The sequence below is a fragment of the Gordionus sp. m RMFG-2023 genome, chromosome 1 (assembly GCF_954871325.1).
Source record: "Gordionus sp. m RMFG-2023 chromosome 1, tfGorSpeb1-WG-v2, whole genome shotgun sequence".
In the NCBI taxonomy this organism is placed as follows: Eukaryota; Metazoa; Nematomorpha; class Gordioida; order Chordodea; family Parachordodidae; genus Gordionus; species Gordionus sp. m RMFG-2023.
This window is the reverse complement of record NC_088775.1, coordinates 18,201,967-18,216,759: the sequence shown is the minus strand read 5'-3', so window position 1 is coordinate 18,216,759 and position 14,793 is coordinate 18,201,967. Positions and strand designations below refer to the sequence as shown.

At 28.3% G+C, this 14,793-nt stretch overlaps 1 protein-coding gene and 1 long non-coding RNA gene across 3 annotated transcripts in view; both read left to right on the top strand.

The window, feature by feature from the left end:
- The first annotated feature begins 251 nt into the window (after positions 1-251).
- LOC135931638 (uncharacterized) overlaps positions 252-14,793 on the top strand; it is a 35,045-nt gene continuing 20,503 nt past the window's right edge. For both annotated transcript variants that reach the window (XM_065468880.1, XM_065468879.1), the window contains exons 1-3: positions 252-419; positions 462-509; positions 559-736. In XM_065468880.1, the coding sequence (XP_065324952.1) occupies positions 297-419; positions 462-509; positions 559-736 (349 nt within the window). In that variant the 5' untranslated portion in view covers positions 252-296. The remainder of the gene's footprint in view (positions 420-461; positions 510-558; positions 737-14,793) is intronic.
- LOC135922068 (uncharacterized) lies at positions 7,660-8,736 on the top strand. The gene is made up of 3 exons (XR_010570717.1): positions 7,660-8,197; positions 8,240-8,527; positions 8,591-8,736. It is a non-coding gene; the product is annotated as an uncharacterized LOC135922068 (long non-coding RNA).

Genomic DNA, 14,793 nt, shown 5'->3' with positions numbered 1-14,793 from the left:
ATGCTTGCACTCACATCTAATCTAATTGGAGTCAGAAATTTGGGAGTTACCTAAGTTATGAGTCAACAATATGTTAATAAATCAATAAAATAAATAGATATTTCAGAAATAATATAATACCTTTACCTTGTGAAAATCCTATATCGGTAATGTGGTCTTGTGTTGTTCATGCCTTTTTAAAAAGTTACATAAGAATGACAGATTTTTATCAACGTCAAAATAATATATCATATTCGATATTAATAAAAAGAAGCTATTCCCTTCAATCGCAACTCCAAATTTCTAAAATTTGGATTATGATGTCTGATCAAGTCTTCATAAAAATAGGCGTTAGTTTGTTATCAGCTATAGTTGTACCTATTGTAGTGTATTATATATCAAATAGATTTGAACAAAAAAGCAATAAAAACTCTATAAAGGTTTAAAAATCTATTATATTCATCCAATAGCAGTTGTTTTAGGGGAAGAAAAAGTTAGAAAACATATTATCGGCTAAAGAATTGCAAAATGTAAATTTGTTATATTATATGTTTTAATCTCAATTATTTTTATCGATAGCTTGATTCATATGAGTATGAAATTGCTTCATCAATATCATTCAAGGAACAAAACACATCATGGTCTGATATAGGTGGGTTGAAAGGGCTTGTTGACGATATTAGAAAACGTGTCATATACCCATTTATGTATTTTCATTTATTCAAATCAAATTCTCCACTAATTTCTACACCAAAAGGTTATATTTTTATTATTATATTTTCATAATTATTATATCAGTCTCATTCATTAGACATTTAAAACCAATAAAATAATCTTTATGAATAAATTCCCTTTATTATGAACAATTCTTTACTTAAAATTATTTAAAAAACTTTGTTATTTTTAGTGTGATTTGAGCTATTTAAATTCATTTCATGACACTAATATATTTTAAGACTGCTACTTGATTATTAACTTAATTTAATCATGATTTAAATAAATTTAATTTTTCGTAATGTATAAATTTTTTATTTAACAATATCTCATTCATAATTAAGAAGGTGAGATGGACACATGCCCTCAGTAAGAATAATTTGACTCTAATTAAATATGACCGCTTGTGAACCTCTTAAAATTTTAGACCAGTTTTAGTCAAGACAAAAACAGATATTGGTTTGGAAGTTCTATCTGAAGCCAAAAATTAAAATCAACAAATGGCAATATAATTAAATATAAATAATAGCCAAGAGATTTTTTGTTTTTGCTTAACAGTATATTTAGTAATAATTTTTTACATTTTGCAGTATAGTTAAAAAAAGTTTAAAATGAATTTAATTTTTTTTATTTAATCTTAACACAATATTTTCCAAAAAGTGTTCTGTCATCTTAGAATGTTAAAATGAATATATGTTCAACAAGATAATATCCATTTATAATTTAAAATATTTATAGGTATTTAAAATTAACTGAACTTTGTTAAAAAAAACAAACAGAGTTTGGTTTAGGTTTGCAAAAATTTTATAAACAGGATTCTGGTTTGGTTTGGGTTCAGAAAAGATATAAAAACTTCAGTTTGCTAATCTGGGTTTAGATTTGTCTCACAAGCCTACATCTGGTAATCTTTTTCAAAAAATCACCTGGCAAGATTGGGAATGAATAAAAATTTTGCATGAATCACTGAAAATTTTATTTTAATATGTTTCTCTTTGACTTTTATAATCACAAATAGTATTAATTTTTTAAATTATTTTATAATGAATTAATAATCTTATAATTAGGGATGTACCCAGGCGCGTACGCAGGAATTTGGTCTAGGGGGGGATAATTAATTTTTTTAAGAAATAATATTTTTAATTAAAAATACTAAGCATAAATTTATTAGGATTAATAACTTTTCTAATACACAATTTTAAACTAATGTGAATTAAAAAAATTATATATATAAACCGGCATTTAAATGTGAATCATAAAATATAAAGTGAATATAACCCACGATATGAATCACCTAAATGACCCAAAATTGAAATTTGAATTTTTTGAGCTTTTAAAATATATAAAGTATAAAAAATTTAAATGTTGTAAATATAAATTAATACACAAAAAGTTTCTTAGGAATAATTGTATTTTGTATGTTTTGAGCTAATTTTTCAATTAATAATCCTTGCTTGGCGTTAAATGTCTATGAATATTCAAAAGATCCAAATCATTCAATCTACTTTCAGATGTTGTATTTCATAGGTATGTTTTTCACAGACTTGCAGGCCCGGCCCCCGAATTTTAATTTTTTTAAATATACCCGGGCCGGGCTCGTAATTTTTTTTTATAAAAACACCCGGGCTGGGCCTGAAAATTTTTTAAGAAAAAATATCCAAGCCGAGTTGTATATTTTAAAACCAAATATTTGAAATCGCCATTATTAGCTATAAGTATCAAAAATAAATATAATTTATTTTAAAAAATACGGGCTAAGCCAGCCTGGCCGGGCCTGAAAATTTTTTTTAAAAAAACCCGGGCCGGAAAAAATTTTAAAATAAAATCTGGGCCTGGTCCTGCAAATGGTACCTCTGCAAGGCTCTGTTATTCTTCTTAAAAAAGTGAATGTTCTCTCATTAGTTTACTAAAGAGCTGCTAATATATATATAACCATTTTAATAATTGGGAGTATAATCTAAAATGTGTTTGAAATAAAAAGCATCCATAGCATTTTTTGGGACTGTATCAACCATAGTTAATCTTTTAATCATAGTTATTCAGCTAATAAGGCATCATAAGATATTTTAACATCTTCATGATAAAAATATAACAAATATTTATATTTTTTTTCTATCACCATATGAAAAAGGTTGGGAGAGGGGACATTTGTTTTATAATACTCTTCTACTGATCCTATATTAATGTTTTGATGATGAGCTTGCTTGCTGCAAGTCGAGGGGGACAAATATTTAACACGTATAGCTCTGCTTTTGACTCAACAATAACATATAAAATATGAAATTCTTCAACAACACTAGCTCTATTTCCTTGAGTTCTAATAAAATGCTCTCCGCTATTCTCATCTTCTTAATCAAGTCAATGTTATGTTTTTAAAAGTATTACATAAAATAGTTGTATAATTAAATAATACATTCTAATGAGAAAAAAAATTTGGAATAAGTATTGAATCCAATAATTTTCTTGCTTCTGAGGAAATATTTCTTTCAAGCCATTGTGATATTTCAGTAATAGCATTAATAATCAGCTCTTCTAACTCCAAAATAGCTGTTACTGTGGCGGAGACTCGATCTCGTTGGACAAGCTTGCAATTTTTTTCTCCCTGTTGGACAAGGAGTTTCAGAGATAATTATTATTTTAATAGAAATTTAGATAAATATTACGCCACTAAAATTTGAAAATAATAGGTAAATTACGCCAAGGAAAACTTGAAATCGAAATTGATTGATAAAATAACTTAGTAGATGAATGTGATAAATAAAAAAAATATATATATATGTATATATGAGATAAGAATAAATATTAACAAATATAAATTAATATTAACAATAATATTTTTGGAAAATATAATCCGGCATCTGCATTTTTTGGCTTTGGGGGAAACCTAATTTTTTTAGAAATAATTCACTGTTTAACAAAAAAAATTAAAAATTTTCATTTCTTTATTTTTACTAATGTTTTCTAAATGTCAAATTTAATATCAATTTCTTTAAAGGTAATTAGCCAGGTATATTTTCTCAGCCCGGCTAAGCTTCAGTGGATTTTCCTCCATAGCCATCAATCGTTTACAAAAGAAAAAACAAACAATTTAAATAAATAATATTAGTATCAGGTTTGGCTGTGATTCCAACGATTTCACGCCTAATTTTGGACTACATTTTTTGTGAAAATTTGAAAAATCACTTTCTTCCCTGTGGAAATTTATTTTTTTTCTTGAATATTTTCGCCTTTTTTTATAATGTCATAATATTTGAATATAAAGTATTGTTAATAGAATCCCTGCAAATTTAACAATTTTTTTCGTTCCATTCCAAAATTTTTTAGTCCGACCGTAATTTCGATTTTAGACTCTCCCTTAATTGAATAGTTATAAGCATTTTGCGCTAATTGGTTTGTCTTTATTCCAAAAAATTTTAAATAGTCATGCTATTATAAAAGAAGTGGATATTTATTTTTTTTGCATCTGAACTCCACTCGATTTTTAAAAAAATATTTGTAGGTTCATGTCTGAACTAATTTTTCAGGTCCTTATCTCAATTCTTGCTGACGACTTTTTTTAAAGTATTCAGGAATTTTTTGGTACGTTCGATTAGGTTCTGGTTTTTTATGATAAAAGATTTATGCTATCTATTCAATATATCGTTACAATAGTTTCAGACATTGTAAAAGGTAGATAGAACCAAATTGACTTATAGTTTAAAAAAAATAGTGATCTACACCAATGCATGAGTAAAACCATTACTAGAATATATCTTTGGTTAAACAAAATGCATTTAAAATTTTTTATTTTTTGCATTACCAAATTTTTGGTTTAGAATTATTCACAAGGGCATTTTGTTTTCATTTTTCTATTTTAATTATGAATACAACTAATTTATAAAAAAAAATTAAAATCGTAATTTTAAACATTTAAAATATTTTTAATCTATTAAATAACAAGAGAGGAAGAAAATGTATATGTACATAAAAGCCAAAATTATCATATTCATAAACAAAATCATAATATTATGTTTTCAAAATTAAATAATGAATGATATCGCAATATGTAGGCATCATATTAAGGGAGATGATAAAATATTTTGATTAATTTTCATATATGCTCGAAGAAAATAATTCATTTGCGTTTAACTTAAAATTTTTAAAAATTTTCATAATCTTAGCTCAATTCCTAGAAGATATGAGCACGGGCCTAATTTTTTATTCACGGCCCGTCCACTCACGCTTACTCTACAACGCCCATTTTCGTCTGTATTGTGTTTTTAAGCCCGATCCGCCATTCACGAAACTTTTTTTTATCACACCCTAAAAATTCACGGTTTATTTTTTAAATAATAAAATTTTGCTTTCTTTATTTCCAAACTTTACATGAAATAAAATCGTCTCATAGTGTGCACAAATTGAGCATTTCAAACGCTGCGTAAATAGCCTCGTGCAAATTGGTAAAGTTACCGTTTGGCTTTAGCAACCATTTAAAGAAACGCAAAAACAGGTTTGCTTTTTCATTCTTCATTTTGCAATAATATAGAAAATGTAAAAAATAGGGGTGTACCGATACCACTTTTTGGAGGCCGATCCGATCCGATATTCCCAATATTAAATTGATTTTGGCCGATAACCGATCCGATATCATATCTAATTTTGTATTCTATAAAGATACCAATGGTTTTAATTTTTAATAACTTTTTATTAGTATAACATCAATTTAACTATGCCATAACATATGTCATTTAAATATATTAAAATGGTCAGTTATTATAGCTTAAGCTTATATTCAATTCAATAAGTATATAAAATATTTTTATTGATAAATCACATATTTACATAAAAAGTAATAACATTAATCTATTTACAAAATAAAATAAGTAATAAACACATATATTATGATATTAATATATCTAAGATTTCTTTTTTGAAATACCAAAATTTCTAATTTATCTGAGGTCAGTCTGTGGCGATGGGGACTGTCAATATCACCAGCTTCACTAAAAACAGACTTAGATGAGATACTTGTGGCAGGTGTTGCTAGATATTGACAAGCAAGTTTAGATAGGGTTGGATATTTTTGGCAATTCACAGCCCAATATTTCAATGGATCCGCAGGGGTATTATCATTTAGTGCTTTAAAAACTGGTTCATTGAGATAGTTTTCAATCTCAAGGGAATAAGGACAATTTACACCGATAATGTTATTAGATTTCTCGTTATCTTTAACCACATCAGCATAAGATCCCCACAAACTAAATATGCCAGTTGAATCCATTGCTGATGTTGATGGAATTTCTTTTATCTCCATATTTTGATTATCCTTTTCTAAATTGTTTAAATTATAAAATTTAAATGAAATATTTATTAAAATGATTTAATTCTTTACCTAGGCTGGATGAATTAATTATCTTACCAGGATTACTGTCAAAGCATACTAGAAGTAGTTTTTGTCTATAAAAGTTAGATATAGATTGAATTGGGTTTTAAATCGTGGATCCAAAATTGTTGCTATAAAGTATATTTTATCATTATAAATAGAGGAAAAACGTTTGGTAAGATCTTTATACATAGCATCCTTCATAGTTTAAACACCTTTATCATACTCACCATGACTAGTAAGCTCCTTTTTAAGTAATTTTACAAATGGAATTACTATGCTAATAGATGCTTTTTCTCCACTAATTTCTTTAGTGATGCGTTGAATTGGTAATAGAGCCAGATTTACCTTTTTTTTCTAAACACCACTCATTTGGAGTTAACATATCGAGGGTAAAATCATTACAATAAATAAGTAAGGCTTTTTTTTGCTCCAGGAGTCTTTCTAGCATATAAAAGGTCGAATCTCACCTTGTGTCAACATCTTAAATAAGTTTGTGGGTGGGTAAATAATTGCTTTTGGAAAATTTTGAGTCTATTGTTAGCAATAGATGAATGATTAAAATGACCAGTAACCTTTCTTGCTCGAGATAACATATCAATAATAGCTCTCTGTGTAAAAACTCCTTCTTTTACTACTAATTGTAGGGAGTGGGAAAATATGAAACGGATGAATAATTCCCTAAATAAGGTTTGTTAATATATATATAATTTAATTACCTAAATTGCAAGCAGATTTTATATTTGGCGCATTATCACCTACAATAGCATGAATTTTACATTTACTGATATTCCAACTGGTCAACATTTTGTTCATAATATCGGCAATATTTTGTCCAGTGTGTGAATCATTGAAAGTTGCAACATGAAGTAATCTTGCAATTGGTTCAAAATTTTCATTAATCAGATGACAAGTCAAGCTAATATGTGAATACGACCCAGAACATCTAGACCATATATCACTTGTAAAACTAAAGGGAATTTTTTCCCTATCTAATTGACATTTAATCTTATTAAATATCTTTATATATTTCGTTGGTTAATTTTTCCGAAAAATATTTTCTAGATGGAATTTTGTAGTTTCCACATAGATGATTCATTAGTCGATTAAAGCCAATATCCTCTACAATAGAAAACGGCTGATTATCTACGGCTATCATATGGTTTTTATGCATCGATATCGCTTTGGATCTTGGGTCATCAATGTCCCATATTGTCTGCTTATTTAACAGACCTGGCAAAGTTTTTTGGTTAAATTTAGATTTTATTTTAATTTGATCTTTTTCCATTTTTTTTCTATTTTCTTTAGTTAATAGAAGTTCAAATGCATCTTTATGATTATTCTCGAGATGCTTCCTCAAGTTTGTGGTGTTGTAAGACTTTTGACATTTACTACCTCTGGAAATTTTATCGGTACAAGAGTCAACTTTACATTTAGCAAAATTAGAACATGGCGAATCCAATTTAAAATAATCCCATATAAGCGAACAAGAAGCCATTATTTTACTAATTTTAATACCGGAAATTTATGTAATATGCAAAATAAAACAATAGATTATTTGGTTAGGGTACCTTTTCAGGGGCAATTATTTTTTTATGTTATTTTTTGTTATTTTTTTATGCGATTTTTTGTTATTTTTTTATGCGATTTTTTTTTATGTAATTTTTTTATGAAAGCTATTGTTTTTATGTTATTTTTTTATGATTGGTTCATTTTCTTATTGGTTAATTTTTTATTTAAGATATTTTAAAATAATTTTTCCTAAAATTTAAAATTCGTACAATTATTTAAAGGAAGTGATGGGGGCAAATAAGGGGGAAGGCTAGGGGTAAGATTTTTGGTAGACGAAACTTTCCATTTTTAATTTTTTTTTTGGTATAAATCTTTTTTTGGTTCCCTTTTTTTTAGTTCCAATATATATTATATAATTCCTTCCATTTTTTTTAAAATGAATATTCATAAATGACGAATTTTTAGATTCCATTTTTGAAGGAATTCATGATGTTGGGAGATTTTTAAGACTAGTGTACTTGTACATAAGTACCAATTCTTTAAAAAATATTAAACAGAATTATTTTTAGGCCGTTATAAAATTTTAACTGCTTCGAAAGAGTTAGATTATGATAAGAAGGCAATTTCAAGATGGTAATCTAAAGTATAATATGGTTTTTTACTTCACTTATATAGGTTTAAAAAATTTCGAAAGGTATGTGGATTCCATATAGCCTCGAATCATTCAAAGATCGGGGGGCCTGGCCACGTTATTGAAATTGATGAAACTCATGTATGGAAGCGTAAATATAACCGTGGTCGGCATTTGACTTCCGAGGCTATATGGATTATTGGTGGTATATGTCGGGAAACAAATGAGATATTTTTAAGTGCCACCACAACAAGAGATCAAGATACCACCTATCGTGTGGTTAAAGATAATGTTATGCAAGATTCCACGATAATGACTGACTCGTGGTTAGGGTATGTGAATTTATTTTTTCAATAAAGCAAAAGTGGTGATAAATGTAAATATATTTATCTTAGATATAATCGGCTAGAAAGTTCAAACTATTTCCACTATCGGATCAACCATTCGCAAAATTTTGTTGATCTAAATGACAGATCGATCCACACTCAAAAAGTCGAGAGGCTGTGGCGGGATCTAAAGGCAAATTATAAAAGACATGGGGATCGGGATAATATTCATGAATATCTTCTTGAATATAGATATTTTCGAAAATATAGATTATTAAATCGTTTTGATGTTTTTATTCATTTTATTAATGATTGTATAAATTTTAATAGTATATTTCAATTTAATGAATAAATTATTTCGATTGTTATGCTTAAATTTTATTTATTTTTGGAATCTTCCTTTAATTATAGTGTTATCACTAAAAAAAATTAAATTCTTTATACAAATTTTAGAAAAAATTATTCATATTAAGTTTGTATAGAAGAAATCATATTAAGATAGAACAAATCATATTAAGTTTGTATAGAAGGAATCATATTAAGTTTGTATAGAGGGAATCATATTAAGTTTGTATAGAAGGAATCGTATTAAGTTTGTTTAGAAGAAATCATATTAAGTTTGTATAGAAAGAATCAACCAAATAAATTTTAAATAGCGAAGTTTCATCTATCAAAAATTTGACCCCAAACCTACCCGCATTGTACATAATCTAATAATTTTACCCCTTACCCCTAGCCTTCCCCCTTATTTGCCCCCATCACTTCCTTTAAATAATTGTACGATTTTAAATTTTAGAAAAAATTATTTTAAAATATCTTAAATAAAAAAAGATATATTAATTTAAAAATATCTTAAATAAAAAATTAACCAATAAGAAAATGAACCAATCATAAAAAAATAACATAAAAACAATAGTTTTCATAAAAAAATTACATAAAAAAAATCGCATAAAAAAATAACAAAAAATCGCATAAAAAAATAACATTAAAAAATAACAAAAATAATTGCCCCTGAAAAGGTACCCTAACCGATTATTTTAATGAAATGTATAAAAAAATTTTATTTATAAACATATTCCAAATAATATTAAATAAAAGAAAAGATTATTTTATAAATTATCGCACACTTATAAACAGAATGAGAAAAAAAAATACAATATGGCAAAATGTTTAATTAATTATTAAAAAAATTAACATAAAAATGGATTTCAATTTTTTTATAAAAATAAACATAAAAATGGATTTCGATTTTTTTATAAAAATAAATGGGTTTTATAAAAAAAAGCTATTTTTTATAAAAATAAATGGGTTTTTTCAAAAACGCCATTTTTTATCGGATCGGATCGGAATTTTTTTAGTATTGGCCGATAACCGATATTTAAAAATGGGCGAAATATCGGCCCGATCCGATCCTATAAAAAATATCGGTACATCCCTAGTAAAAAAATAACTTACTTATATCTTAAAATAGAATATTTGGAAATTAAAGAGATAAGAAGGCAGGCGATATTATAATTTTCAAAGACGAATCCTTTTTTAGAATTTAGATAAAATTTTGAATCAACGACATTAATAAAAAGGTTACCTCATTTTAAGCAAGAGATGTGTTACTTTTTTTGAATAAAAAATTACGACAAAACGTAAACGCTCAATTTGTGCGCACTATAAATCAGAATTCACTAATCTAGTCACATTTATAAATCAAAATCTTTATTTAAAAAATGGAAAATGCCAATATTTTTTCTTATTTTGTTGCGTTCATCTTTCCTATAGTAAACGATTATTGGCTATAGAAAATAATCAATCTTTCACTGAAAACCGAATTGTTGGGGTGATGAAATTTTATCTTCGAAAACTTTAATAAAAATAATGCAATAAGCCTTTTCTATAAAATAAATAAATATTAGGCATTTTAAAAAAATTCTAATAGTTTATTCAATTTTTTTGATAAATTTGTGAAAATATTTGAATTTATAAAAAAAATCGCGTTTTGTAGTCTCCTAATATAATTTCTTAGGATAACATTTTATTATAAAATGTGCAAGGAAAGTGGTCCGGTTTTTAAAGATTCTTTCTTACGTTTTTTAAACTTTCTCTGATCCACGCAAAATTCTAATCACCCTCGGTGATTTTTTGGAAAATTTTATGAGGCTCACATTCGAAGTTTTTTATTCACACTAACGTCGCGACCCGATCGATCACGGAGATCTTCATTATCTGCGCCAACCTCTAATTCCGACCAGCGTCAACCCTATATTTTTTATATAAACATATACATCTATTAAGCCCTCCAAATTTAGTTTTTATAACCTCTCAGTTAATATTTTTTAATTAGGTAATTACTAAAAATCGCCTAATTTGGCTTAATCTAAAGACAGATACCGAAGAAAATCCGGTGAGGGGAGACGCTTGTTAATATATATCTGCTATCTTCAAAAGTTGAACGAGAAGTTATCAAGAAAAACACCAAACTGAAATAATTTTTCTGCAAAAAGTAGATATACTTTTACCACCAACTAAGAATTAGTTTTAAATAGTTAAAAATTGAGCTATTTATTACACAACTATTCTCCTTTATAATATTATTAGTATCTTTGTATTACTTCAAATGTTAACATGATGTGTGAGACTTGGAAAATAAAAGAATGATAATTAGTTCCAAATCATGAAATCTGACAATCCCGTCTCCACTTATAAAAAAATAAATAATAACAAATTTATGCGACATATAAAAAAACATATTTATTTCAGCTTACATTAAAAAAATGATTACAGCATGAATGAGTTGGGCTAAATATAATAAATAAACAGTTATTGGTAACATCACATTTAATTGAATTAATGATACAATAAATAGAATATTAGAATACCAAACAAAAATATGATGTATCATATTTTAAAAATTCAAACATGCATTTACGAATCTGCCGCCTACAAAAAATCATCCATGCCTATATAGGGCATCGGCGGTATTGCGTCATTACAGAAAAACAATTATTGAGAAACTTTAAAACCATTATAGAGAATGTCGTTTATAGAGAATTATTTTATAGAGAATGTATTTTACAGAAAAATTTTTATAGAGAAAATAATTATAGAGAATGTCGTTTACAGAGAATGATTTTATAGAGAAAGTTTTTATAGAGAATGATTTTACAGAAAATGATTTTATAGAGAATGTATTTTATAGAGAATTATTTTATAAAATTTTTTTAAATATGATTTTTTTATAAAAAATGTTTAAATTTTTTTTGTAAATTTGTGTGCTCTGCATAGTCATACTGGGAAAAAAATTATATGAAATATTAAAATTACCTTATATAAGCTCATTATTGGGCAGTTTTTATTGTAAGAAAATTATTACAATCTGGATCAATTAAATTTACGTTCCCAATATTATAATATATTTATATTCATTGGTTAAGATTGAAGTTTTTATAAGATAAATCTAGTTAATCTACTAAATAAGAGCATAGCATTATACATTCGAAATATTAAATAAATATTTATTCATAATAAATCCAAATAAACATAGTATAAATATTATACCAATATAAAAAATACAATTATATGATTAAATTAAACATTTAAATTTGTATTGTTAGATAAAGCCCTTAAATAATCCAGCATAGTTCTTGAATAAAAATCTTCAACAATTAGAAAAATACTTTTGGATCTTTCGCGATATTCTTTCTTTGACAGCGGGGCCATTAATCCTAAAGAGTAGGCTATCTTCTTCTTTGAGAGCTAAAAATGGAAAAGTTTTTAAAATTTTTAATATAATATAATTACTAACTCTTTATAAATTTCCAGATCGATGGATGATGGGAACTTATATGAGACGAAAAACTTCGATGCCAGCCTTCTACTGAATTATTGGTATTCGGTTCACCAGCTAGTGATGATTCGTAGCAATTCCATAGAGAAATGCTAAATATTGGCGACCTCTTCTCCATATCTATCATTTTTCCAATCCACGTCTCTTCAAAGTATTCTATCAAGGGGGCGAGAATATCCCTATTTTCTTGATAGAATTCAGAGGCACATAATTCCTCGAATCCATGAATTACATCCTCCACTGGTACATATGCCAGTGACATTAACATTTTTATGTACATAGCAAAATTTGTTTGCGTTTTATATGCATTGCAATGATTTTTTTGAACAGTGCGCCATATGCATTGCGACATATGAAACAGGCACCCGCGGATCGCAGTCAGTGGAAACGACTGTTTAAAAGCAGATAAGGCTGCTAATTCAAAGTCGATCATGATGAATTTAGGATTTAAAAAAATTTGGAACTTTTTTATTTGATTTAAAATATTAAGGTAATCTTGTTGGCGACGTGATGTCATCAGGACATAAATAGCTGGGCGTGGATGGTGTATATTTGCTGGAAGAGAGGAGGACATGTCTTGAATGTGCCATCTGCATACCATTTATCACATGTTGATAAAAATTTTAAATTTTTTATGGTTGAAAATATGAGGCCGGTGATCATGATGACCACTATCATATAACAAAAATTGTTCATCATCATTGGATAATTGATATTCAATAGGTATGACCAAGTATCAGGCTTAAGGGAACGGCAGGCGCTCTTCTTACTTGGCGTCTTTTTCTTTGAATTGTCCTTTTAATTAAGGAACAACTAGGCATTCTCCCAATGGCGGCTATAGATATATTGCTAGATATATCGGCCATTATATTATTGGGCAGAGATTGGAGGCCAAAATTACCCTACCTCTTTACGGGGCATAGGGGCACAGGCATTACAAGGAACGCATTTCCTGGTAATTCGTTCAATATCCTTGCCCATACCAGGCCACCATACATATTCTCGAGCCCAAGATTTCATCTTGTCTCGACCTTGATGACCGGCGTGCAGTAATTTATAAGGAATTACGGCTTTGTTTCCCCTCATAATACAATCATCAACAATTGATAATTCTTTCTGTATTTTTTATATGCATCATATTTGTTTTTCCAAGGTTTATCTCCTGTTAGACTTAATTTTACTTGACCTAGAACCTTGTCATTCACAGTATTGGTTTTCAAATCCTCCCAATTGGTAGGACCCCCTTTCAAAATATAAGACAGAGAACGCACTAGGGCTTTCTCTTTATCCAAACTTATATTATCACTTATTTCAGAATCTGCACAGTTAGAACCTAACCTGGATAAAATATCAGGCAAATGATTCTCTTTGCCCCGACGATATCTAACTTCCACGTTAAAACTGCCCACTAATAATAACCAACGTTGTAACCGGGGAGATAGCATTAACTCCCTATTATCCTTTCGGAATAGGTGGATTAACGGCTTGTGGTCAGTAAAAATTACAAATTTTTTACCAATTAAATATTCACGACATTTCGTCAAACCGAAAATCACGGCCAAGGCCTCCTTTTCAATCACCGAATATCTCGTTTCGACATCCCTAAAAACTCGGGGAAAAAAAGGATGGGTCTTTCCACACCATCAATTACATGTAATAAGGCTCCTCCAACACCTTTGTTGGAGGCATCAACAGCTAAAATAATTTCTAAATCATTGTTGAAACAGACTAAAATTTGCTCTTCCCCAATTTTTCCTTTTAAAACTTCAAATGCTTCTTGTTGCTCTACTTCCCAATCGAAATGAACACCTTTTTTTAATAACTCATATAACGGGGCAGCTACCTTCGCAAAATCCTCTATAAAACGATGATAGTAATTTACCATACCCAAAAAGGACTGCACTTCAGCCTTATTATTGGGCTGCTTCAAATTTAATATATTTTTCAAATTTTTTTGCAATGGCTTCACCTCAATCCCATTTATTTGATGGCCTAAATATTCGACCTCCATTACGCCCAATATGCTTTTCTCTTTGCTGGCTCTCAAACCTTTACCATGAATTCTTTTAAAAACTTCCTCCAAACGATGGTTATGCTGCTCAGGCGCCATCCCTGTAATTAGCACATCATCCATGTAATAAAATACACCCTCTAGTCCTTGGAAAACGGACGCCATGGTGCGCTGAAAAATAGGCGCTGACACACTCAACCCAAATGGTAATCTACAAAAAGCGAACAACCCTTTGGGAGTCGTGATCGTCAATAATTTACGAATCTCTTCCCTCAAAGGTAATTGTAAATAGGCTGATGAAAAATCAACCTTTGAAAAATATTTCGCTCCCTTCAACTGGGCCAAAATTTCCTCAATTCGAGGTAAAGAATATTTAACTTCTGCTACCCATCGATTAACGGTTACTCTGAAATCAGCACAGAG